This window comes from Mustela erminea, chromosome 10 (assembly GCF_009829155.1).
Source record: "Mustela erminea isolate mMusErm1 chromosome 10, mMusErm1.Pri, whole genome shotgun sequence".
Taxonomy (NCBI): Eukaryota; Metazoa; Chordata; class Mammalia; order Carnivora; family Mustelidae; genus Mustela; species Mustela erminea.
Window position 1 is genome coordinate 90,097,693 of NC_045623.1, and position 25,779 is coordinate 90,123,471.

At 53.0% G+C, this 25,779-nt stretch overlaps 1 protein-coding gene across 10 annotated transcripts in view; it reads right to left on the minus strand.

The window, feature by feature from the left end:
- ZDHHC18 (zinc finger DHHC-type palmitoyltransferase 18) overlaps positions 1–25,428 on the minus strand; it is a 29,361-nt gene extending 3,933 nt beyond the window's left edge. For 4 of the 10 annotated variants that reach the window (XM_032361449.1, XM_032361446.1, XM_032361445.1 and 1 more), the window contains exons 1-8: positions 25,027–25,423; positions 20,524–20,684; positions 6,571–6,720; positions 5,253–5,390; positions 5,083–5,131; positions 4,462–4,564; positions 2,900–3,012; positions 1,937–2,036 (exon numbers count right to left, since the gene is read on the minus strand). In XM_032361449.1, the coding sequence (XP_032217340.1) occupies positions 1,937–2,036; positions 2,900–3,012; positions 4,462–4,564; positions 5,083–5,131; positions 5,253–5,390; positions 6,571–6,720; positions 20,524–20,684; positions 25,027–25,343 (1,131 nt within the window). In that variant the 5' untranslated portion in view covers positions 25,344–25,423. Of the gene's footprint in view, positions 1–85; positions 2,037–2,899; positions 3,013–4,461; positions 4,565–5,040; positions 5,132–5,252; positions 5,391–6,570; positions 6,721–10,458; positions 10,603–20,523; positions 20,685–25,026 lie in introns of those variants that run through there. The other 6 variants (XM_032361443.1, XM_032361442.1, XM_032361450.1 and 3 more) reach the window with 6 other exon arrangements.
- Between the last annotated feature and the right edge of the window lie 351 nt (positions 25,429–25,779).

Consider the following 25,779-nt stretch of genomic DNA (forward strand, 5'->3'; position numbering starts at 1 on the left):
TCCTGCCTCCCCAGGAAAGACCGAGTTTGGCTGCCAGTTGGAGCCTCAGCAAAGAAAGAGCAAACAAAAACCAAACCAAAGCAAATCAACTCTTAAAAACAAAAGTTTTATTACAAGCAGGAACAAAGAATACTGGCTTAAATAAAAGGCACATGGGAGCCCCCTCCTCTAGCCAGCTCCCTCCCCACTGTAGCCTGGCCCAGGGTCCTGACACTAGGGTAGAGCTGCTTCTCCCAGAGGGGACCCTCTGGGGTTGCCCTTTCTCAGCTGCCTGTGACCCATTAGCCTTTGCAGCAAGGAAGGGCAAGACGCGAGGACTTCCTCTTCGGTTTCCAAGGCCTTCAGGCCACCTGAAGGGCCGAGGAGGGGGTGGGACAATTTCCTATCTATTTCGACAAGAAGCTATAATTTCCAGCAGAGAAGAGACATTCTTTGAGTTTCTGACCCAGATTTCGGCCAAACTTCACTTGCCTCTTGGACCACCCTGCTCTTTCCTCCCTTTTCTCTGGACGAGGTCCTCCAGTTGGCAGAGACTCCCCCTCTTCTGGCCACTGGCACTAGGTCCCACACTCAGAGCCCAGAGGAGGGAGTGTGGCTTATAGAACGGCAGCCGCTCCCCATAGCCATTACCCCATCCACCACGCCCAGCCTCAGCCTGTCTGGGCAGGTCCCAGGCTTCCTAATGTCCGAAGAGGAAGCAAAGACAGGAGGAAAGGGGCTGAGTTGTGGCAGGAACCCAGGGGGCTCCTGTGATCAAGGCACGGGATCCCTGTGGCCATGGCTCAGGCTGCTCCTGCTGCTGCTGGCTGATGCCGGAGGGGGATGGCAGGGAGAGGGGCGGCCTAGGGGATGTAGGGAAGTGGGAGCCAGCCACATTCGTACAGGAGCACACGCGAACACACACACACTCACACTCACACGTTCACAGCCAGAAGTTCTCTTATAAATTTATTAAAACCAACTTGCCTTCTGATAATCCTTAACCTGGCACTACACAGATAGCAACGTGGCTGACTTTTTTTTTTCTTCTTCCGTTTAAAAAAATGCTACGTAGAAAAGAGGTCTATAAAATTGTGCAAAATACCCAGCATTAATAAACCCATTTCAAGTATTGCCAGCATGAGTACAACCGCCCAGACCAAGAACCGACTTGGGAGAGAGATGGGGGGCCAGACTGGAATCTCTTAGAGAAACCCGCCACGGGCAGCAAGAGGTCAAGGCCCCCAGTTCCTAGCGTGCGGCCCAGGACCATGCAGGAGCTGAGGTTTTGGGTACCTGGCTGGCTGGTGTCGCTTCCTCTGACACAGGCTGTAGCCCACCTGCCCCCACCTCTGCCCTTTCTATCTGTACCCCCAGTTCTATCCTATTGGCCAACTCCATACAGAAAACAAGAACAAAAACAGAAGAACAATGATCATCACAGAAGGAATGAAGGAGCCCACACAGCACAGCAGCCCACAGAGGCGGCATCTTCTATAGCCTGCTGTCCAGAGCGGAATGCCCCTGGGTCCCGCTTCACCCCCAGGCGCCGGGCTGAGCAGAACCCAGCAGCGCCCCCACCTGGGAGGTATCGCACTCAGTCGGCTCCCTCACTCACGCGAGGCTTGCCCTGGCATAGCCAGAGACTTGGCAACGTCCCCTTGCAGCCTCAGGGTCCCTGGCCTCTCTCTCCTGTCACTCCTGCCACTAATCAGCTGGGGGGCATCTCGGGCCCAAGGCTGTGGGAACTTGGGTTTGGGGAGCAGAGGGTACAGCCATGGAAGTGTGGGGAAAGCCACGCAGGGTGGGAAATAAATACGAGAGTCTTTGGCAGCTCTGCTTCCCTTGGGTGGAATGGGGAGGGTCCCGGCAGGTGTGGAGGGCGGCAGGTGAGTGCGGAGGGGTGGACAGGCCAGCAGGTGGCGAGTGTGAGCCCAGGTCAGGGGTGGCCTCCTACCATGCTGGCGTCAGGCTTGGCTCCACAGGCTGGCTCATCGCTCCTGATGGGCGAGGGCAACACCGTGTCAGGCTCCACAAATCCCCTTCGGTCGATCAGGCTTCCAAAACACAAGAGGGGACACGTGAGGGCCCCTGCCCAACACCAGTGATGCAGGCCGGGGACTGAGTGGCAGAGTTCATTTCCCAGCCAAGGAAAAATCCAGTCCTACAAAGCCTGAGAAAGGGGAGCTGATCTCCAGTTGAGGATTCAAGACCCTTTCCTTCCAGAAAGGCCCTTTCTGCACTATGGACACCTGGTTTTGGCCACTGGATTTATTCACTCTTCATTCCAAGCGGCCCATTTGGCCATCTGGCTGCCATAGAGCCAGGCTGAGGGGAAGAGGAAGAGCAGGATGAAAGAGCGAGACGCCCACTGTTACCGACCCTGCCATCGCAAGCATGACAGAAGCAGGGTGGGGGGGTTGGGGTCGGGTGGACAGTGTGTGAAGTCTCCATCCGCAGGGGCCACTGCAACTTAACTCCTGTTCTGGCACTCTGGTGCCCCCTAGTGTGAAGACGGAAGGGCACTGCCCAGTGGGCCTGAGCCACCAGGGCTCTTCCTGCCAGGAGGGACCATGGAGGCATCAGCACCAGAAGGAGGGGTTGCTCAAGGGTGGCCAAAACACTTGTTGTGGTGATCCCTGGGGAATAAGATAATGGGATATCTAATATTCTTCTTCTTAATATTTTACACTTAATTTTTTTTCTACAGTGAGCTTATGTGATTTACAATCACATAGAATTCTTTTACGTGACAAACGCCTTGAGGTGCACTCTGCAGGGGATGGTGGACAGAGGGTTTCTATGGTGTGAGGAGAGGTCTGCTGCTTCCAGAACCTCTTTTGAGAGCTGTGGACTCCACAGGGCTGCCCCGCACTGGCCAGGCCAGGCCCTGCGACCTCTCTCTGGCACCCTGGCTTACCTGGGAGGTAGGGGGCCGCAGAGCACAGCACAGCAGTTGGTGATAACACTTTTATGGCTGTAGGGATTGACGGAGGCCTCACCGCCCCTCTTACTGGACCACGAGCCTTTGATCTGCCGGCAGGAAGGAGGTCTGAGTCAGGTACCTCCTTTTGCTTCCATTTGCTTTCTATTTCCTAGAGGCTGGGAAAAACTGGTGAATTCTGAAGCCAGCTCTGGATAGATTACTGGAGGGAATGTGCCTTTAACCCGGGCTATTCAGTGAGTGTGGGGGATTGCTGGATGTGGGAGGGCCCTGGCAGAGAGGAAGAAGCCCTAATCAGAACAGAAAACACAGCCCAGCCAGAGAAGTCTCCAAAGGCAACCTTCTGGGTGCAGCCTCTCTTCTCTGGCCAGCCACCCACGAGTGAAGGTCGTGCAAGGGGCCAGGGCTCAGGCTGACCTGCCCGTGAACACTGGCCCTGCCGCTGACACACTGATGACCCTGGGCAGGCCACTTCTCTAGATCTCAGTCCTCATTTGAAAAGTAGGGAACTCAGATACCATCAATGGAGCATTCGATGAAATCCTGCCCGTCTCTAGATTCGCGAAGCCAGCTATCAAAGACCCCGGGGAGTTTAGCAAGGAAGGATACCTGCTTGGCTTTAACCCAGAGTTTTCCAAACTTATTTGTCCATCACACGTCTTTCCACTTAACCCCTAGGAACATGCCGAAGATCTAGAGACAGCCTTGGGAGATGCTGGCTGAGATCATTTCTGCTCAGTACCAGTCACCCAGCACACGATCCCCCAACAGGAGTGCTCAGTTTTTTTTCCAGAATGAGAGGCTGAGGTGAAAAAATGTACTTTCTGTTGGTCACGGGCCTCTGAGCAGTATGTGATGGCGGCCTGGGCACAGATGCTCTCGTTTGCTTTCTTACTGTTTGCGAGACCAGGAAGGTGACGTCAGGGCCAGCCCAGGGCTAGGCATACAGGGGGTGCTCAAACAATGCTTGCTGGTGATCTGCAAGACAGCCTCACGGTCCTGTCCTCACTGTTTCCCTCAATAAGGGAGCCCCACAGATACCTTGACAACCGTCACAGCTCTTCTGGCTCTAAGGGCAGTGTGGTGGGGGCACAGCAAAGCCCAACCTTGGCTTCTGGCCATGACCCTGGTTGTGTCCCTTTCCAGCTGTGTGACCTTGGAGCAAGTCACTCAGCCATCAAACGGGAGAAAAGCATCCTTTTTCCTTCTGCCTCAGAGTTGGCAAAAGGAACCCAAAAGAACTCTGGAAACCGTCACACGCTGGCCAGTGTAATGGCTTACAGGGCAGCACTGCCTCTGGGTTAGCGAGAAAGCCTGTGCCAAGGGCCTGAGGCACGTAGGGGCCTTAGAAGCCTGCACTGGGTCTCCCAGGGCCAAGCCATGGGCACTGGAAGGCAACATCTGGCGGCCTTCCGTCTCCACCCATGTGACCCCTGCAGCCCGAGAGTCAGGTGCACTGCGGCTGCCACAAGCCCCCTCACCCTGCCTCCTTCCCAGGACCCTGCCCTGGGCATAGGGGTGGCTCCAGCCCTACTCACGTCTTCGTTAGTTGTCAGGTTGGAGGCGACGAGGTAAGTATGAAACCCTGAGAGGCCCAGGATGGACCAGATGGAGAAGAAGCAGATCACCAACTCCAGCACAGTGAGCAGGGTGGTCAAGGACCCACATGGGGACAGGGCTGAGAGCCTCCCTCGAGCCTGGAAGCTGGCCACGCCCCACCTTTCTCCACTATCCTTCTATGAGCTATTTCCTTAGAAAGAAAAGGAGTTTGTAACCTTCCTGTCCGCTCACCACTTCTCAGCAGGATCAACTCCTGGTCCCTACGGAGGGCTTGAGAGCCCCTTTAAGGGCAGAATGGGTGATGGACAGCAGAGGGAAATGAGGATTCCAGGTACCAAGAAACCCACACAGGACACAGTTCAGGGAGCTTGGTGTCCTAAGGGAAGACAGGGACTGTGGCTCCTGAGAGTTCTCGGCCACCCCAGCCCCCTGATCAGGCCACTGAGGATCAGTTCTAGCCTGGGCGGGAGCAGAAGCAGCTGGGACAGTGGATTATTCTTGAGGACAAACACTGGTTCTACACCATTCCCCTGTTTCCAGGAGGTGTGGGGACCCACCCCATTGAGGGGGCCTTGTTCCCACCAGCTGACAAAGGATATCTTGCTGGTGTCTCCTTCAGAGTGGAGAGGAAGTTGCTTCCCTGAGAGCCTGGGGAAGAAAAAAACAGGACAGGGCACAGCTCAGAGAGATGGTGACCACAGCCCCTTGACTTGGCTGAGCTTGCCGGCCTGCCCTTCCCCGCTCCCTCCCACCCCCAGCCCCCACTCACGCAGCGTCAGGTGGGTGACCACACAGGCGAAGATGAAGGCCGTCAGGAATGAGAGGGAGAGAATAAACGCATAGAAGAAGCGGTAGTTCCGTCTCCCCACGCAGTTGCCCACCCAGGGACAGTGATGGTCAAACCGTTCTGGAAAAGGGCCAGGGGAGATGGGTTAGTGTGCCTGGCCTGCAACCGGCACAGGTGTTTAGAGGCTGCATGCCACAGCTGGGGTTTTCCTCACCCCGACTCTTCTCTGCACCGGCCCACTCACAGGTCCTCGGATGCCCCCCACTTCTGGATCTTTCTGCACAGGTTCCTAGTGCCTCACATTCTCAGTCTCTTCACCTGGTTAAGCTGCATGTCTCATATCATGGATATCATGTCTCAGCTGCAAAGCCACTTCCTTACGAAAGCCTCCTCTGATCCTAGATGGGGGAGGGCTCTGTTATCCGCCTCGTGACTTATTTTTTGCAGCTCTTCGCCCGTGTGTTTTCATACTTATTTATAATAAGTGGCCTGCCCAAGGACCCCTGCTCAACTGTAAACTCCACGAGGGGGCCTGTTTTGGCCTCACACTGAGCTGATCCCCAGGGTCCAGCAGTGCCTGGTACAAAGATCCACAAAAAAGTACTTGTTGCCTGGCCTATGACCCTGGCCACATGGACCAATGATCCCCATTCCTTGTTCTAGAACTAGAGGCCCAGGGAGGGGCCGGGCTACTCTGTCACTTATGGCAGGCTGGCATGAGAGGCTCGAGCAGAGGGCTGAGCTCACACCAGCACTATGTCCCCAAGGGCAGGGGTCACGCCCAGACTGGTAAGGAAAGTCCTCTGTGAGAATATGGATGACAAGCCCACTGCAGGCCTCACACCAGGGCCAGCACTCTTCACAGGGGGCGGGTGGGGCGGATTCTCAGGGATGAGTAATGCTCACTGAGTCACCCCCTCCCTGCCTACCGTCATGGGTGTTCCCTGCTGTTCCGTCACTTGGAGAGTGCTGAGCTAATGTGAGGAGCTCACTGCCTAGGGACTGTGCACAGTCACCATGGCTCAGCTTGCCTGGGTCCTCCTGCATAGCATTTCCCTTAAGACAGCCTCCCAGGGGCACACCCTCAGTCCTCATCAGGGCCGCGGGGCCTCTGACGGGCACAGAGACAGACAAAACAGCCTCTGGTTCCCCAGCAACGACTGCAGTGGTGGGTCAGGAGCTTCCAATCCTGGCTCAGCTCTCCACCTTATCAGCTCGAACTCTGTTCCCAGATTCTTGTCCCTCCCAGACCCTGGAAATCAGATCAGAGTCATGTGGCTCCCTGCTGCCTCCCACTTACCCACACAGTTGTCACAGACACTGCAGTGTGAGGTCCGGGGTGGCCGAAACATCTTGCAGGTGAAGCAATACTTCAACTTGACCATCTGCCCGTTGATCATCACCTCCCGGGTCCGAGGCGGTGGCCGGTACGTGGAACTGCCTGTGTTATCTGAGGATGGGAGGAGAGGAAGATGGGGGATGTTCAAGCCTGGAGCCAGGAGCGCCAGCTTGGGTGGGAGGGGGCGGGTGTGAAGCCACTGTTGCTTCGAAGGGACAAGAGAAGCCTTAGGGAAGCTACTTCCTGGGAACAAGCCACTGGGATAAAATGCGGGCCCAAGGGGCGCCTGGGTGGCTCAGTGGGTTAAAGCCTCTGCCTTCGGCTCAGGTCATGATCCCGGGGTCCTGGGATCGAGCCCCGCATCGGGCTCTCTGCTCGGCGGGGAGCCTGCTTGTCCTCTCTCTCTGCCTGCCTCTCTGCCTGCTTGTGATCTCTGTCTGTCAAATAAATAAATAAAATCTTTAAAAAAAAAAATGCGGGCCCAAGGCAGGGACAGATACTAAGATCCACAACCACCTGCCAAAAGCAGCTGTGTGCCAAGCCCCGTGCTAAAGCTTTACACACTGGCTCTCACAGCACTGGCTTTACACAACTTTGAGAAAGAGCCCTGGGAAGACTTAGGGATATTAGAAATTTGGGAACTATTAATTTTCCTAGCTGTCATAAAGGAATTGTGGCCATGTGGGAGGCTGTCTCTAGATTTTGAAGATACATGTTGAAGTATTTATGGATAAAGTGTCTATAATGTCTATGATTTACTATGAAATGGCTTAATAAGAATCATAAGTACAGGGGCACCTGGCTGGCTCAGTCAGAAGGGCATGTGACTCTTGATCTCAGGATTGTGAGTTCTAGCCCCATGGCAGGTAGAGAGATTACTTAAAAATCTTTAAAAAAGGGACGCCTGGGTGGCTCAGTTGGTTAAGCAGCTGCCTTCGGCTCGGGTCATGATCCCAGCGTTCTGGGATCGAGTCCCACATCGGGCTCCTTGCTCGGCAGGGAGCCTGCTTCTCCCTCTGCCTCTAGCCTGCCACTCTGTCTGCCTGTGCTTGCGCTCTGTATCTCTCTCTCTAACAAATAAATAAAAATCTAAAAAAAAAAAAAAAAAAAAAAAAAAAAAAAAAAAATCTTTAAAAAAAAAAAAAATCTTTAAAAAAATTAATTAAAAGTAATTCTTAAGTATATATGATACAAATAAGAGACATTAAGAACAACTATTGAATCTAGATGGTGAACATGCAGAAATTCATTGTATTTCCCACTTTTCTGTATGTTTGAAATTTTTCATAATAAAAATTTTAAGAGGTAATGGAATGCAGAAATATATTGTATTCATGGGTTAAAAAACTCAGCATTAGAAAAGGATTTATTGGGGCGCCTGGGTGGCTCAGTGGGTTAAGCCGCTGCCTTCGGCTCGGGTCATGATCCCAGGGTCCTGGGATCGAGCCCCGCATCGGGCTCTCTGCTCAGCGGGGAGCCTGCTTCCTCCCCTCTCTCTGCCTGCCTCTCTGCCTGCTTGTCATCTCTCTCTGTCAAATAAATAAATAAATAATCTTAAAAAAAAAAAAAAAGGATTTATTCTTCCTAAATCAACCTGTACATTTACATAATGCCAGTCAAAAATCCCAGTATGTTTTTTGGGGTGGAGGGGAATGAAATTGACAAATTCAATCTAAAATTTATACAGAAATGCAAAGAACAAAGAATAGCCAAGGCATTCCTGAAGGGAAAAGCTAAAGGACCTACATGACTAGATATCAAGACTAATGATACGGGGCACCTGGGTGGCTCAGTGGGTTAAAGCATCTGCCTTCGGCTCAGGCCATGATCCCAAGGTAGGGATCAAGGCCCACATGGGACTCTCTGCTCAGCGGGGAGCCTGCTTCCCCTTCTCTCTCTGCCTGCCTCTCTGCCTACTTGTGATCTCTGTCAAATAAATAAATAAAATCTTTAACAACAACAACAAAAAAGAATGATAAAGTGCTAGTACTGAAGAAGGGCCTGGTTTGGGTACAAGGGTGGAAATGCTGACCAGGGCACCTGGGTGGCTCAGTGGGTTAAAGCCTCTGCTTTTGGCTTAGATCATGATCTTAGGGTCCTGGTAACAAGCCCCACATCAGGCTCTCTGCTCAGCAGGGAGCCTCCTTCCTCCTCTCTCTCTCTCTGCCTGCCTTTCTGCCTACTTGTGATCTCTGTCAAATAAATAAATAAAATCTTAAAAAAAAAAAAGAAAAAAGAAAAAAAAGAAATGCTGATCGACAAAACAGAAAAGAGAATCCAGAAAGAGACCCGACATGTAAATGATCAAGGGGTTCATGCCAACACCACAGTCACAGTGACATGAAGGAAGATGGTTTTCTCCCAACAAACAGGGCTAAGTCCACTGTGTACACAGATGGGGGAAAATGTTTCTGTACCCCCATTTCCCACCAAATGCAAATTCAATTTCAGATTATCATTCCAAATGCAAAAGTTTTGGATTAAAAATAATAAGAGAACAACTTCATGGCTCTGGAGTAGACAAAGATTTCTGAAACTAAGGGACAAATCATAAAAGGTGATTTGATATAACTGCACTACGTCGAAATTAAGATCTTGTGTTTAGGGCAACTGGCTGGCTTAATTGGTGAAGAGTACAATACTTGATCTGTTTAGGGCAACTGGCTGGCTTAATTGGTGAAGAGTACAATACTTGATCTCGGGGTTGTGAGTTCAAGCTCTGTGTTGGGTGTAGAGATTACATTAAAAAAAAAAAAAAGAACTTTTGTACAGGACGCCTGGGTGGCTCAGTCTGTTGAGTGTCTGCCTTCAGTTCAGGTCATGATCCCAGGGCCCTGGGAGCGAGTCCCACACTGGGCTCCTTGCAGGGAGCCTGCTTGTGTGCACACACTCTCTCTCCGACAAATAAATAAAATCTTAAAAAAAAAAAAAAAAGAACTTCCATTCATCTTAAAGAAGATTTGATTAAAAGAATGAAAAAGTGACCTTCAGAGGAGAAGCATATTTACAATATGCTTATTTGACCATGGACAAGGGATTTGTAACTAGAATATAAAAGAATTCCTATAAGTCAGTAAGAAAGAGCTCAGAATACTCAATTCAAATGTGCGCAAAAGATTCAAGCAGGCATTTTATAAAAGAAGCTACCCAATGGCTAAGAAGCATTTGAAAAGGTGCTCATGCTCATTCGTCATCAGAAACATGCAAATAAAAACCATCGTATGTTTTTTATACACATGTACGAGAATGTCTACAACGAAAGAAAAACATTTAAAAATCAAGTATTGGCAAAAATGTAAAGCAACTAGAAATCTCATATAACCACTCTGGAAACCTATTTGGCATCAACCCCTGAAATTCAACATAGGCACCCCCAGCAAGTCCACTCTGAGGTATCTCCCCAATAGAAATGTGCATGATTTTTTTTTTAAAAGAAATTTGTAAGTACACTCTATGCTCAATGTGTGGCTCAAACTCACAGCCTCGAGATCAAGAATCGCGTGCCCTGAGCCAGCCAGGCACCCTGAAATGTGCATGATTTGATGTGCCCCGAAAGACGTACAGGGATATTCACAGCAACACTCCCATAACAGCCAAAACCTGGAACTACCCAGAGGCCCATCAATAGTGGAACAGATTAACGAAATGTAGTATAGTCACACAACAGAGTTCTAGACAGCAAAGAATGAACGATCGTCAACCACACAGAGAATATTTACGTATCTCATAAATGTTGTGTAAAGTGAAGAAACCACACACGTAAGAACACAAAATGTTCAAAAACAACTGAAAGTAATCTACAGTGGTAGAAGTCAGAATCACGGTCACTCTTGGAGGGGCGATACTGACCAGAAAGAGGAACAAGGGGCCTTGTGGGATGCTGCTCATACAGTGTTTCTTGATCTGGGTGCCAATTACATGGGTGTGTTCCATTTGTGAACATTCAGCAGACAGAACACTTGGGATTTGTACACGTCTTGTAAGCCCATTACACTTTAGGGAAAACGTATCGAAAAGAAAGTTTTAAGTAACTTGTCTGAGGTCACAAAGCTCAGATGCTGGTGAGCAGGAATCCGAACCCTGCTCCGCCATAGGCAAAAGCCCACAATTCTACCCACTAAGCCTCTTGGTCCCCCAGGCCTCAAAGGACCAAAGTCCTCAAAGCAGTGGCTCCTTCCTGGATAGAATTTTGAGAGTTGGTAAGGCTGCCCGTGATCCCGACCCCTTAGCAACGCTCCCAGCCGCTGATTCCACCGGATCCACTCCCCAGATGGTACCTCCAGTTTGGCCACGTGCCTCCAACGCTAACTTACGAGCAGGCGCCTACCAGGTGCCAGGCACTATTCCAGGCGCTTGGCACGCATCAGTGAAGCAAACGGATTTGGGTCTCACATTCCAGTTACCAAACAGACTCTTGCTAGGCTGCTTGCCATCCCCCGAACCACTGCGTGTCTAAAATGGAGCTAAACACCCGAACATTTTTTCTTTAAAACCAGCGGCAGGGTAAAGGGCAGGGGTGTGAGGATGGTGGACACACTCTGCAAGTTGGTTTTGCTTCTCCCTGGTTATGTGACATGCTGAAGTCAAGGGAATGTCTCTGAGCCTCGGTTTTCTCACCTGTAAAATGGAAGCAACAGGTAGAATAGAGCATGCATCCTGGCCTCACCTCTTACTGGCTGCGTTTCTCCCAATATCATTTGCTAGATGTCTGACCTGGCCAATCATTTACTCTCTCTTGTGATCTTTGATCACCAAAATGGGGGTAATAATAGTACCGCTGGGACACCTGGGGGGCTCAGTGGGTTAAAGCCTCTGCCTTCGGCTCAGGTCATGATCTCAGGGTCCTGGGATCGAGTCCCGCATCAGGCTCTTTGCTCATCAGGGAGCCTGCTTCCCCCTCTCTCTCTGCCTGCCTCTCTGCCTACTTGTGATCTCTCTCTCTATCAAATAAATAAATAAAATCTTAAAAAAAATAATAGTACCCCCATCGTAGGGTTGTTGTGAGGGTTAAATTCGTTAATATACAGGAAGTAGCACAAAGCAAAGACTCACAAAGTGGACAGAATTACAAAGAGAAAGGAAGAGGCAGCGCTTCACTGAGCGCCTACTATGCGCTGAGCATGGTGCATAGTGTCTCTTTGAGCACTGAGAATGTCCCAGGAGCTAAGGCTATCATTACTCCCTCCAGGTTACAGTTAAGAAGACCTTTTTGAGTGAGGCGAAGTGCATACTCGAGGCCACTCCCAGCTAGGAAGCTGGAAGAACAAGGATGTGAACCCAAGTTTCCAAAACTTGGGTTGGAGGTCTTTTTGTACATTTTTTTTTAGATTCTATTTATTTATTTGACACAGAGATCACAAGTAGGCAGAGAGGCAGGCAGAGAGAGAGGGGGAAGCTGGCTCCCCGCTGAGCAGAGAGCCTGATGCGGGGCTTGATCCCAGGACCCTGGGGTCATGACCTGGGCCGAAGGCAGAGGCTTTAATCCACTGAGCCACCCAGGTGCCCCCTTTTTTGTACATTTTTAAAGTGTCACAGTAAGTGTTATATAATCCTGCCTGGTTCCTTATTTCTGCACAAGCCAAGAGCTGGAAAGAACCTCAAAGAAATAACACAGCTCCTAGCACAGAGTGGACAGTTGATAATGTCCCTTCACTGCCTGCCTCTCTTCTAACCCCTTCAGTTCACAAATGAGAAAACAGGACCAGAGAGGTTAGGGAAATTGCCCAAGGTCACAGAGCTACCGAGGGGCAGAGGCAGGGAAACTCTGTTCGGAGACCCTTTGCAGACTGTTCCTTCTCCCTTACCCCTTCCTGGCCAGTCGCTAGGTGTCATCAAGATCTTCCTTCATAGTCTTTCACTCTCCTCCCAGTACCCAAACCGAGGCCAGGCCCCCATCACCAAACAGCTTCCCCAGAAGGCTCCCTGCTTCTAGCCCCTCTGCCTTCAACCCCCCTTGCACACACCACATTTCTCTAAATTACCCCTTTTGGGTTACAAGCCTTCACTGGCCTCCCACAGAAAGGACAGCTTCCTGTCGTGACACTAGGGCCCTCCACAGTTGGGCCCGACCTTTGCTCCTGGCTTTTCTCTCAATGCTCTTCTCCCTGAGTCCCTGCAGCCTTGGATTCCTACCCCTCTTCCAATCAAGCCCTGGCCCCTGCCTGCTCCTTGTTCACCAGGACTCTCCTGGTCCCTGTCCAGTCTTCCAGCGGCTTCTCCAAGCACTGCTGCCATGGAGGCTCTTGTGCCTGGCACAGAGCGCCTGATCCCTGCGGGGCTATGATCGGACCGCGGTGTGTGGTGCTGTCTCACCACCTAGACAGCATGCCCCCTGAGGGCAGGGATGGGGAATTCACTGGCCCTCCCGGGCCTGTGAACCATGAAGAAGCGGGCACAGAGGAGAGAATATGTGTTCTGGACTTGGTCAGGCCTGAGGTTCAAATCCTGACCCTTCCATTTATGAGCTAGTGCCATGAGGGAAGTTTGAGGGAAGTTTCTGGACCTCTGTGAGCCTATGGATGCATCTGAAAAAGCAGACAAGTAACTGCCTAGAAGGCTCACGGAAGGATCAGAAACAGTATCTGGAAAGGAACCGGCACTTGATGAGTACTTACTAACAGCTATCCTCAGAGGGGTCACAAGAGACGGGCTCCGGGGTCTGCAAAACTAGGTTTGAATCATGATTTTGCTACCCACTTGCTACCAAAGGAAGTCCCTTCACTTCCTGGAGCCTCGATTTCCTCATCCATAAAATGGAGAGAAGACCATCTCTGTCTCACAGGGCCGTGATGAGTGCTCAGTGAGATGGCGCAGGACAGCCCTGAGCCTGGCGCTAGAGTCACAGTCCTGCCACACAGTTCATGCTGGGACACTCCAGCATGCAGCATTCTCCAGCTCTTTCCAAAACTCTTGATGCTACTCCAGACCCAACCTGTAACCCTACCCCATGGGCCCCAGGTCCAGCTCCCATCCCTGCCCACGGCTGGCTTCCAGGCTCGGACACAGGATCTGGAGCCGGACAGACATGTGGCCCAACCACAGTCAGGGACGTGATGTGGGTCAAGTGGCTTCACTTCTCTGTGCCCTCATCTGCTAAAAAAGAAAACGGGACATCATCAAACTTGCCTCCTCGTGTTGTGAAGGAAGACGAAGCAAGAACTCAGCAAGGGAGCTTATTAGCAAAACATCTAGCACTGGGTCAAAGCTAAAGGAACACGAGCCATTATTATTATCATTCTTTCTATGAAAAAACTTATATTCCAAACAACTTATTTACCAAACTTCAGAACCCAGCTCATCTGTGAGTGAAGGGCAGCCACAGACCCACCTAAAGAAAGAGGAGAAAATTTCCTGGAATCCTCCCTGGGTTCCCACAGGCCCTCAGGCAGGGAGGAGACTCTGACCAGCATATTGTGGCCTCCCGGGCCAAGCTTCCTCCTCTTGAGAACTCGGAGAAAGAGGAAGTGAAGCTCTGCACACCCAACTTCCTTGGGCTGCTAACAGTGGGGGGCGGGGGAGAGAAAGTGTCCCCCTAGAGCAAGGGAGTCCCCAGATGCACTCAACAATTTGGGCTAAAGGAGGCTTTGCAGGGATGCCCCTGTGGAGACAGGCCCCCACCTGGGAAGAAGGCAAGCCACTGTCGCACTGTTTATTCTCAGGCCAGACCATGCGGACCCAGGACATGGGTCTCATTACCACCAGGCCTCCACCCCAGACCCCGCCTCCACGCACTCCTGCCAGCAGCCAGGACCCGTCCCCTTGCTCTTGACCACAGGGCTCAGCCTCTTAAATTTCCATAGAGAAAAGCAATTTTCAAAGTACACTGATATGCCCAGATGCTCTGGGCTGGGCAAGGGGGTCTGTACCCACATATTACAGGTGAGGAAATGGACTCCGCTTTAGTATGTATTAGGTGGGGCTGGAATTAGAATCCTTGTCCTCCGAACGTTCTCTCAAACACTACCAACTACTGTGTCACGATAGTGTACAAGGTCTGGGTGGCAGGTGAGGGGAGAAGAGGCAAATACAGGCAGATAAGTCAAATATGGTTCCTTTAAAAAATTGTTTTAAGGGGCTCCTGGCTGGCTCAGTCAGTACAACACGCAACTCTTGACCTCAGGGTTTTAAGTGTGAGCCCCACATTGGGTATAGAGTACTTCAAATCAAATCAAATTAAGTGAAATTTTGGGGCTCCTGGGTGGCTCAGTCAGTTGAGCATCTGACTCTTGATCTCAGCTTGGGTTTGTTTTTTTTTTTTTAAGATTTTATTTTTTTATTTACTTATTTGACAGAGACTCAGTGAGAGAGGGAACACAAGCAGGGGGACTGGGAGACAGAGAAGCAAGCATCCTGTCAAGCAGGGAGCCTGATGCGGGGCTCAACCCCAGGACCCTGGGATCATGACCTGAGCCGAAGGCAGACGCTTAACGCTTAACCTGAGCCACCCGGGTGCCCTACAAGCTCAGGTCTTGATATCAAGGTTATGAGTTCAAGCCCTGCTTTGAGCTCCATGGCACAGAGCCCACTAAAACAAAAAACAAAAAACAGAGAACAAAAACCTTGAAAAATAAATTCATAAAAAAATGAAATTTAAACATAAATTAAAAATAAAAATTAGGAGAAAATGGGTGGGGGAGGTATGCTTGGCTGGCTGTCAGTAGAGTATCTGGCTCTTGATCTCAGGGCTATGAGTTCAAGCCCCAGGTTGGGCCTCGTGCTTCCTTTAAACTAGACAAAAAAAACCACCTTTGCTTTGTTCACCCAGTCTAGAGAATATTTGTTGAAGAAAAGAAGGAAGAATGGTGAGAGATGGTATCTCTGCCAGAAAGGAATCTAAGATCTTCTCCAAGGCTTTCTGCCTTAGGCTTTGTCCCAAGAAGTAAAAAGGCCCTTTCACGCCAGCAAGGCCTTCCGGCTGCCTTGCAGGTGGGACTTGAAAGCCCTTGGGGATGTGGTCAGGAGGGGCAAGGCTGATCCTCAGTGAACACCTGGGAGAAGCCAATGACTCACTCCGAAAGTTTCCCCCTCACCCAGGGGCATGCAATGGGTCTCCCCACCCCAACCGCAGCCAGTGGAGGGGGGCAGGCTGGCATTTTGCAGTCAGAGCCTGATGGCTGGCTCTGTGACGGAAGCCCCGGGGCTGGTAGGGACCCCAGCAGCTGGCACGAGCTACTGAACAGACTTTAGCGAAGGAAGGTTGGGATTGCCACCTGCTTTGCTGGGTCCTGACAACTGGTGTTCCGTTGCCCCCACCTGTGTAAGAAACACATGCAGGGCTGTGGTCCCCCCAGCTTCTCGGTCAGCTACAGTGCCCAAGTAATCCCTGCCTGACCGTTTCTGTTCACTCCAGAGGTTTACCGAACGCCCACCACCTACCTACCGCTGAGGGACAGGCTGGAGGACACAAGAAGAGCTTGGCCGGAGGGCAGAGGGAGTGGGTAAAGTGAGTAATTAGAGTTGGCGTGAGAGGCCCAGTGAGTCAAGTCCGGTAACTCTGGGGCCTGTCTGATCTCATTGTGAAACCTGGCCTGGCCACTTGCTGGCTGGTGACTTTGAGGAAGCTGCCTAGCCTCTCTGAGCCTCAGTTCCTCACGGGGTAATAACCCTATCAGACTTGGGAGATAGTGATGCGAATGAGAGATGAAAAGCTCGTGGATTAATGGTATTACTGGTGTCTATACTGAATACCTGGTGGCATTCAAGGTATTGAATACCTGGTGGCATTCAAGGAAGCAACAAAAGGGGAGGCCCAATTAAGCCGGATCAGGAGGAATGACCTGGCGGGCTCACCGGGGAGAGAGGGCAGGGGGGCTGCGTGAACACAGGCACGGACTGTGCCCAGCCTGGCTGGGGGGTCCTGGGGGCAGGGGCAGGTACACTGAGGTTGGCCTTGAGCCTGGGGCTCGTTTTCCAGAGGGTGGAAGAAGATCTATTTCCTTTCACAGCACACATAACACTGATTCACGTGAACAGAAAGTTATTCCCTTTTCAATTTTCTTTCAAGCCTGTGACTCCATCAAGGGGAAAACTATTAACTTCTACTACCTCAGAGCTGTGATCAGGCCTTATTTCTGCAGGCAACTATAACCACCAAGAATTCTGTAACATTGTTATCTTTGGTTTTTATGATTATGTTCTATTCAGAGTAAGAGGCTCTCTGCTTACAAGAGTGATATAAATTTTCCTTGTTAAGATACATTTAAACACAAGTCCCTTATTAAACACAAGTCCCTTAAAGGAAAATACTGAGGAAAAGAAGGTACAAGATGAGAGACAAAAAGGCAAAAATCATAAAGGCTGGACCCAAATGCCCAAACTTCAGGAAATGTTGCTGAGGCCACAAGGGAGTCACCCAAATTCTAAGCCAGGGAGGGCTGGAGCCAAATCTGGGTCTTGGAGAGAGAACTCTGATTGCAGGAAGAAGCCAGGTGCTGGGGCCTGGTCGGCAGAGCCAGTCCAGCAAGCAAATGAGGCAGGTCTGCCCTAGGGCAGTGGGCTTCAGAAGGACCTGAGGGAGAAACTTTGGCCCAGATGGGCTGCATCTGTGACCTGCTGGGTGGTGGCGGAGGGAGAGGCAGCCTTTATGCGTGTTCTGTGAGCTGTAAACGTGTCTAGGTCAGTGTCTGTCACTCCAATCTGGATGCTTCTGTCGTCTCCCTTCAGACTGGGAACCTCTTGTGGGCAATGTTAGCTTACCTCTTTTCCAACTTTCCAGAGCACCTGGACTCTATATGGCCCTGTACGGTGACCCAGCTGCATGGCTCGCTAGCTGACAAGTAAAGATCTCAGACCAGGGTGACCAACCGCCCTGGTCTGCCTATGACTGAGAGGTTTCCCAGGACACAAGGCTGGGAGGAGCTGGTCAGCCCACCTCAGACAGTCTTTGCAGGGTGGCAGCCCTGGGCTACAGCCTGTTGGGCTGGCATTGCTGGCCTATGGAGCCAAAGTGAGAAGCCCACAATTTGCATGGGCCCCGGTAATCATCAGTTCACGTTTGCGTGAACAGCACCATCCGCCTCAGAGCTGGTCCCCAACCTTCTCAAAAAGGCTTAGTGACCTTAGTCCTCTTTGAGAAAATATATTTCATTCTGATTAGACACCTCCTGGCCCCACCCTCAAATCTGGCTCCTGTTCAAGTTTCAGAGTTCAAAGGCCTCAAAGATGTCACTTTCCAGGCTTGGCAGCTGTTCTCAAAGAAAGTCTCCAACCCTGACATTTAGGGCCTCACGTGACTATTTCCACTCCATTCCCCAACCAGAACTTCTCTAATTCTCTGAAGTGTTCCTCTGTTCCAGCCAACAGGGCCTTCTCGGGGTTCCATGCCTGTCCCCCCTCCTGCCTGCTCTGCCTTCTCCTCCTCTGTTCCATCTGCCTGGAGGGCTCCCCTCACATATATTCCCATGCCTGAATTCCACCCAAACTTTAAGCTTTGACTCAAGGCGTCTCTTGGCGAAGACTCTCGGTACCCTCCAGGCCGAAGATACTCCTGGTTTCTCGGATCCTCTTCCAAAGCCTAATCTCACCTGGGGCAGCTGGTCACACCTGCAGGTATGGTCACACCTTGTGCACTGGCAGGTGGTCATACATTACATCACTTTGGACAGAGCTAGCCTAGAAACCACCAGAAGGCAAGGTCCACACCAGATTTGTTTTCAGCCTCCCACCTCCTCCCCCTGTGCTCAGGAGTTAGCATATAGAATTAACACATACATGATTAAAGCCATAATGCCTAATTGGGAGAACTTCCAACTATCTCTCCATCAGTCACCTGGGGACATCAAGGAGGGCCTCTACAGAGGCTCATCCATTCAGCCAACATCCCTGGACCCTCTAAGCGGCTGACTAGGTGAACAAGACCCAGAAGAGGCTGCTAGGCCTACCCAACAACTTTGTAACAATCACCATGCAAGGTGGCAGGGCCAAGAAAAAAAGGACAAGGAGCTCAAGGAATGTGTCACGTAAGGTCTGGCCCATCTGAGGTCATGAAAGCGTCGCAGAGTACAGAACACCTGGGTTGAGACATAAGAATGAAGACAGCGTGGCCCCCAAAGACTGGAGATGTGTCCCTGAGGCCATGTCAGAAGAGAAAGCAAGGGGTTTGGGAGTCAAGGCACATGGTCCGTCTCCGTGCCTCCACTCCCTGGCCATGTGCCAGCTTGCCTCAGTTTCTGCATCAGCACAGGAGGGCTGCTGGGAGGATTTGTGGGGATAATGGATGGGAAGCACTCGGTACAGGGTCAAGCACTCCCCACACATGGGGGATTACAGCTGTCATTATCACCCTCACCGCTCCCAGCAGGCCAGAGGATTCCAGGTGGCCAGATATCCAAGCTCAGGCTGAGCCAGAGCATAATCGTGCCCCAGGATGAGCCCCGACCTGGAGGGAGGAGAAACGGGCTGCCGCTGGGCAGCGGGGCCTCCCCTGCTGTCAGATGGACTGCTCAGGTCAGCCTGGCGGATTCAGAAGGAGCAGAGTTAGGTCTCGGGGGCCAAGTGGTGAGGGGCCTAGGGTAAAAGGGGGAGAGGAAGCTGATGCAGGCGGAGGAACACAGCGCGACCCAGGGTGTGGCCAAGGACAGGCCTAGACAGAGGAATGAGAGGAAGAACAAAGAGCGAGAACCTCCTTCCCCTTCCTGCCCACCCTCCCGAGCTGCTCCAGGGAACCAGCAGAACAACCTCCAGGGATGGATGCCTCCGACTCTTGACATCTATAGGCTACGGGGTCTCTTCAAGGCCAGTTAGATGCTTAAAAGCCTGTCTGGAAGCCACCCTGTTAAGGGAAGGAACTGACCGCGGACCGGAAACCCCTGAGGTGTGTAAACAGCCACGTCACTTCTCCCCAGGAAGGAGCTGGGGTGCAGCAAGCCAAGACTAAAATCCTGGCCCCAGCACCCAGCCTCCCAGGGGGACTCGCACGGGTCTGGGAGGAATCAAGGGCTGTCTGGGTGCCTGGGAGCATGGGTTCTCTCTAGCACACCGGCCCTCCTATTGTAGCTTAAACACATCAGCTTGTCCACTGCTCCAGGCTTCATTTTCACTGTTTCCGGACTGCGTATTACTGGCTCCCATCACACCATTCAGGGCTCCTGTCAAGTACTACCTCCTCCTAGAAGCTTTCCCGGATCGCCTACTCTAAATGAGCCCACTCCCTACACCAGATACCTCCAGATACCTCCAGATACCCACGGAGCTCAGTCCCTCATCTTTTCAAACCTTGTTCAGAAGTCACCTCCTTCACAGAGCCTTCCCTGATCACCCTATTTAAAACCATATACCTTCCCCCCAGCTCTCCTCCTTCCTCCCTGCTTTTCTCTTTGACATCCTAGATGTTTAACTGTTAACTGTCCTTCTCCTGCTGGAACGTCAGCTCCAAGAGGGCAGGGGATTGCTGCCCTCTATTTGCTCACTGCTGTATCATCAGCATCTGGAAGAGGGCCTGGCACATAACTGGGGTTCAACCGATGTCTGCTGAGAGAATGATTAAGTACACAAATGTTTAAGGGCAGAGATTCTGGTCAGACTGCATGAGATCTCATCCCAGCTCCTCCACCTACTGGGTGATCTTGGGCCGCTTACTTGATTCCTATGAGACTCAGTGTAATAGTAGAAAGACACTAACAACAGTCCTTGTCTCATGGGATCACGGAGGGATTCAAAAGATCATGCATGTAGACAGGTGGAAAGCCCGCCCGGCCCCCGTGAGCACTCAGAACTAAGCTGGCGACCACGGCAGCCTGCACTTGCCAGCGTCTCTTGCTAAGTTGCTCACTGGTTTAGCACGGGTTTCCACTCTGGGGTCAGCTCCAGCCTGCCTTACTGACTACCATGCCCTCAGTCTCTGGCAAGGTGCGGGAAGAGAACCTCAGGCCTCCTCTCAAATCAACGAGTGAGGAGCTGGGAGAGTCGGAGGCTCACCGATCTGTTTCTCCAGGGCGGCTGCCTCACAGACGGTGGCCCGGGGCAGGATCCCGGGGTCGGTGAAACTTGTCTGCAGCAGGCAGCTCATGACGAAGAAGAAGAGGATGGCGGCGATGATGGGGATGGCAAGGGTCAGCTGGCGGGCCAGGAAGGGACAGCTAGAGAGAGAGAGGAAGAGAGAGATGAGCAGATACCCAGAGGGCTCCCTGGGGCACAGGGTTACAGCACCTGGCAAGGTGTCGGCATCCCAGAAACACCACCTCTCTGCAGAGAGCCATCCCGGAAGATGACATCTCCTGCACCACGTCTGTGCAGAGAGCCATCCAGGAAGAAAGACAGCTCCTAGGCCAGTGCCTAGAGCAGACATCACTAATTGATCCTTGCACTTTCCCTCTGAGCCAATTGCAGACATGAGCAATAGATCCCAGCACTTTTTTTTTTTTTTTTTAATGAACTAAGGGAAGGGATCTAGATCCCAGCACCCTTAACCCCTGCACTTAGCTGCAGTCTCAGAATCCTTCTAAACACAAAGCTTCAGGAAGCCACTACCAACTCACTTGAGTTGACCATCCATGACAACGTTCACTCACTCACTCACTCCGCAAATATTTAGCGAGGTCCTCCATATGCCAGGCAACACCTTCCCCAAACAGCAGTGAGCAACAGCATTGTTCCCCACCCTCCATGAGGCTCCGGGCTCCTGGGGAAAAGAGACCTGTGAACGGAGAGGAGCCACACAGGACCGTGTGTGCTAACATGGGGAAAAGGAAAACAGCTGAACAGTCAGGAAAGCCTGGCTGAAGGAGCTCATGCCTAAGCTAAAATCTGAAGAATGGGAAGGGTCATCAGGGGAAGGGGGTTAGGATGAAGAGCACGGTCCAGGCACTGCCACTGTCCTCCAAGGGCTGGTATCCCAGGTTGGCACATTCAGGTCGGCGCTTTCAGGTCCCCGAGCCTAGCTGGTTTGGAGAACAGCCTATGCACCAGCTGACTTTAAGGCCTACCCACACGATTAACCTCTGTCCTGTGCTGTCCTCCCTCCCAAGGCGAGAGTGGCACCTGATGGGGTGAGGGCCTCCTACTCGGGAAATGACAGGCTGTTGGGAGGCCAGATTCAGCCAAGGAGCTGGCACAGCTGCGGAAAGCAGACGTGTGGACATCTGCACGCTCTTTCCAGAGCCTCCAGTGCCAGAGAGGCCCTTCCCTTGAAGAGCAGAGACTGCCAAGATCAAGAACTCCAATGACGGGGCACCTGGATGGCTCAGTGGGTTAAAGCCTCTGCCTTCCGCTCAGGTCATAATCCCAGGGGTCTGGGATGAAGCCCCACATCGGGCTCTCTGCTCAGCAGGGAGCTTGCTTCCCCCTCTCTCTCTGCCTGCCTCTCTGCCTACCTGTGATTTCTGTCTGTCAAATAAATATATAAAATCTTAAAAAAAAAAATACCTGAAAGACTTAAAAAAAAAAGAAAAGAACTCCAATGGCACCACACATTTTGCTCTGAACACCCGAGTGGTCCTTGGGTCTGAGCCTCAAACAAAGCTGGGCCCTCTGTGTCACCTACATCACAATCAACCAGTTTATAGAAAGCCAGGCTCTTCAGGGGATGGAGACTTACAGTCTGAGACTTGTAGAACCCTCAGAAACACCAAGTCCTGGTCCTCTGACTTTATAGAGGACTCTGAGGCCCACAGCCACATCCAAGGTTATCTAGCCAGCCAATGACAGGACTGGGGCCTCTGGGCCCTCAACAAATACTCTGCATTCATTCAACAAGTATTTCCTCTACTGAATGCCTACTACACACCAGGCCTGTTCCTGGCACTGAAGACACAACAGTGAGGGGAAAGAAGTCCTGCTGTGGTGAAGAGACAGGCAACAAACTGGCAGAAAGTATACACATAGTATGTTCAGATGGTGGCAAGTGCTTCCAGAGAATCAGCAGTCAGGGAAGAGGGATAAGGAGGCGGGGAGCAGTTTGTTATGTTACAGAGACAGTCAGGGAAGGAGGGAAGTGAGGGAATGAGCCACTGACACTATCTAAAGAAAGCCTATTCCAATCAGTGCAAAGGCCCTGAGGCAGGAATGTGCAAGGAGGCCAATGTGCCTGGAGGAGGATGGGAGGAGGGCGGGGAAGTGGGAGGAGAGGGACAGGGATGAAGCCCATTATCAGGGCTCTGGCTCTTATTCAGGAGCCACAGAGGATTCCAGGAGGGGACTAGGATCTGACTTAGAATTAAAGGGGCGCTTTGGCCTCCGTGTGGTGTGGGAAGTGCAGCAGAAGGCAGGCACCCTGCTGTCAGCCCTGTGCAATAATCTACCAAATCAAACAATGAAAGAAAAGAAAAGCCCTAGAGAGCCATCTCCCTTTCCCCCAGAGCAATGCAAGAATGTGGGCTTGCTCACATTGTTCCCTCGTGCCAGGTCTCTACTGAGGTTTCACCCCAGTTCAAACCCAGGGGTGCTCTCAGCCCAAACCCAAACCCTTCTGCCAACTCCACCAGCCCAAGTGAGGAAGAGCAGAGACAAGGCGAGATGATTCACAAGCCCTCCCCAAACCCAGAAGTCCTCCTTTCTCCCTTCTCTGGGGCACAAATCCGTCACCAGCCAAGATACCCATGCAGCCCAGAGAAGATCCCGTTTCTGAACTGACTGAACCCCACGCTGCAGGGTCACGGGGGTCAACTTCCTCCCGCCCAGGCTGCAGCCCCAGGAATACTGGAAAAGGAACTCTCAAAACACTCATGGGGGTCAGCCCAGTGAGATGGATCCGAAACTCAGCTCAGGGAACATGCTGGAGGCTGGGGGCTCCCCAGGGCTTCCGCTTGCTATATTATCCTGGAACTTGTTATCCACCCTGACTCAGAAAGCAAGGGGGAAAGGGAGAAGCTAATTTGTACAAAGTTCTCACCGTGCTTCAAGGGGAAACCCAAGGTTGCAGATACATGATCTGGCAGCTGGAAAGGGTCTCTGGGGGTGGTGTCTTGTGGTAGTCTTAGTGTGGCCACAGGCCCTTAGGAAGTGCTTTATGTTGAAGACAACAGCTAACAGCAGCAGCCAGCATGAAGTGCTTGTTCCTGGTCAAAAGCTTACACACATAACCTTGTGTCACACTCATGATGACCTATTATCAACCCCATTTTATAGATGAGGCCACTGGGGCTCTGAGGTGGAAGGACTGCCCCGAGGTCACGCAGTCTGCAGATGGGGTGTGGTGGGGCTGGGACTGGAACCAGGCCCACTGGCTCCAGAAATGGAGCTGTTCACCACACTGCAGCTAAGGAAGACCACAAGAGATGCAGAGAACAAGGAAGGGAAGTGTGAGTGTGTGTGCAAAGACTCACACTGCAGATGGCTCAAGCTAGAGACCAAGTTTCCCAAGGTGGAAAACTTCCGACACGAAAATGTGACCCTAGGGAGTGACAAGCATCCCCTCCTCCAAAGAGATACTCTGTGGGCCAATCCTGGGTCACTGGGGATCAAAAGCCCCCACGGGGGCATATAAGACCTGTCACACCAAAGCACTCTCGACTCTGGAGAAGTAACAAGGTCCTACAGCTGTTCCTTCTGTGGGACAGGCCGGGGGTATGCTCCAGAATGTTTGAAAAGGCAAAGAAAACCAGGAGGTCAGAGGTGGGGGGTGGCAGGGGCTTGGCAAAGTCGCAGGGAAGGCTGGGAAGGGCTGGGGATACTAAGGAAGGTGCTGGAGAGGGAAGGGAGGCCTGAGAGGCCCAGAGCTGTTTGGGAAGATTGCCTGAGGGCCTAGAGGGAAAAAGACTGAGGGGAAAGCGAAGGGGAAAGGTGTGAGCGTAGAGAGATAACAGGGGACCACAGACAGCGCCAGAAGGCAGCTAGATTTGTTATGGGGAATATAAAGCCAAAGGACACGGAAGAAATTCAAAAGTTGTCTGGAAGGGCCAGAAAGCAAAGTCACCTGGGGGGGTCGGAAAGAAGGGGTGCACAAGAGATGGTCCCAGGGAGAGGTGAGGGCAAGGAGGTCCAGGAGGCCTGAGCCAGGTTCTGAGAGGGCACAGAGGATGGGGCTGTGGAGGGATATGGGAGGGTGGTGCTCCTGGCAGAGCCTGGCAAAGGCAGTGTGCCAGGAAAAGGCAGGGAAGGATGCGGGGGGCCGGGGGGGAGCGGCCAGAGGCTGGGGCATCCAGAGGGGCGAGGGAGGATGGGGTGTGGGGGTGTGGGGGTAGGTGGAGAGGGCCCAGGAGGGCAGAGGAGAGATAGATATGCAAGGGGACTGGGAAGGCCTGGGGGTAGATCCTGAGCGGAGGGCACAGGCCCCGGAGGTGCTGGGAGGCGAAGGTGGCTGGCAGGTGCAGGGAAGGGTGGAGCCCCCGGGGATGTGGGAGAGGGCCGGGGGCCCAGCCGAGGCCCAGAGGGGCTGGCGTGCCCACGCAGAAGCTGGGCAGGAGGGGTGCGCGGCAGGGAGCTGAGGGGACCGGAGGGGTCGGGGCTTCCGAAGGGGCGGGGTCGGGGCGACGCCGGACTCACTCGAAGACGAAGAAGAGGACCGTGGTGGTGAGGATGAGCAGCAGCGTGAGCGCGAAGACGCCGCCGTGGCCGGCCAGCATGAGACGGCCGCCGCAGTAGAAGCGGTTGCGGCCCGGGAACACCTCCCACTTGCGCCGCGGGCGGCGGCCGATGCTCCCGCTGCCGCTGCCACTGCTGCTCCAGCGCGGCGCGGCGGCGGGCGGCGGGGGCCCGGGGCCCGGGCCGGGGGGCGCGGCGGGGCCGGGGCGGCGCGCCCCAGGGGAGGCGGGCGGCGGGGCGGCCCCGGGGCTGATCTGCTGGTACTCGCAGTCCTTCATGCGGCCGGCCGCGGGCCTCGCCTCGGAGCCCCGCGAGCCGGCCGGGCCGCACCGGGACCGGGGCCGAGCGGCGGAGGCGGTGGCGGTGGCTGGCGGCGCGGCGGCGCGGCGGCGGCGGCGCGCGCGCGGCGCTCGGTCGCTGGGGGCGGTCCCGCCGCCACCGCCCCGCCCCGCCCCGCCCCGCCCCCGCCCCCGCCCGGCGCGGCCTCCCGCCGCAGCGCCCCCTCCGCCTGGGTCCGGGACGGCGCTCGCGCGGGGCTGCGGGGTCTTTCTCCGCGGCGGGGCCCTGTCCTGTCTCTGCGGACTCAGAGCCGCGGCGGTCCCCTCTGCACGACCACGGGGCTGCAAATGCGCGTTCCGGGAGCTTTCTGTTGTTTTGCAGGGAAAGCATTTGTTGGGGGTCCCTTGTGTGCCAGGCACCTTGACGAACGCTGGG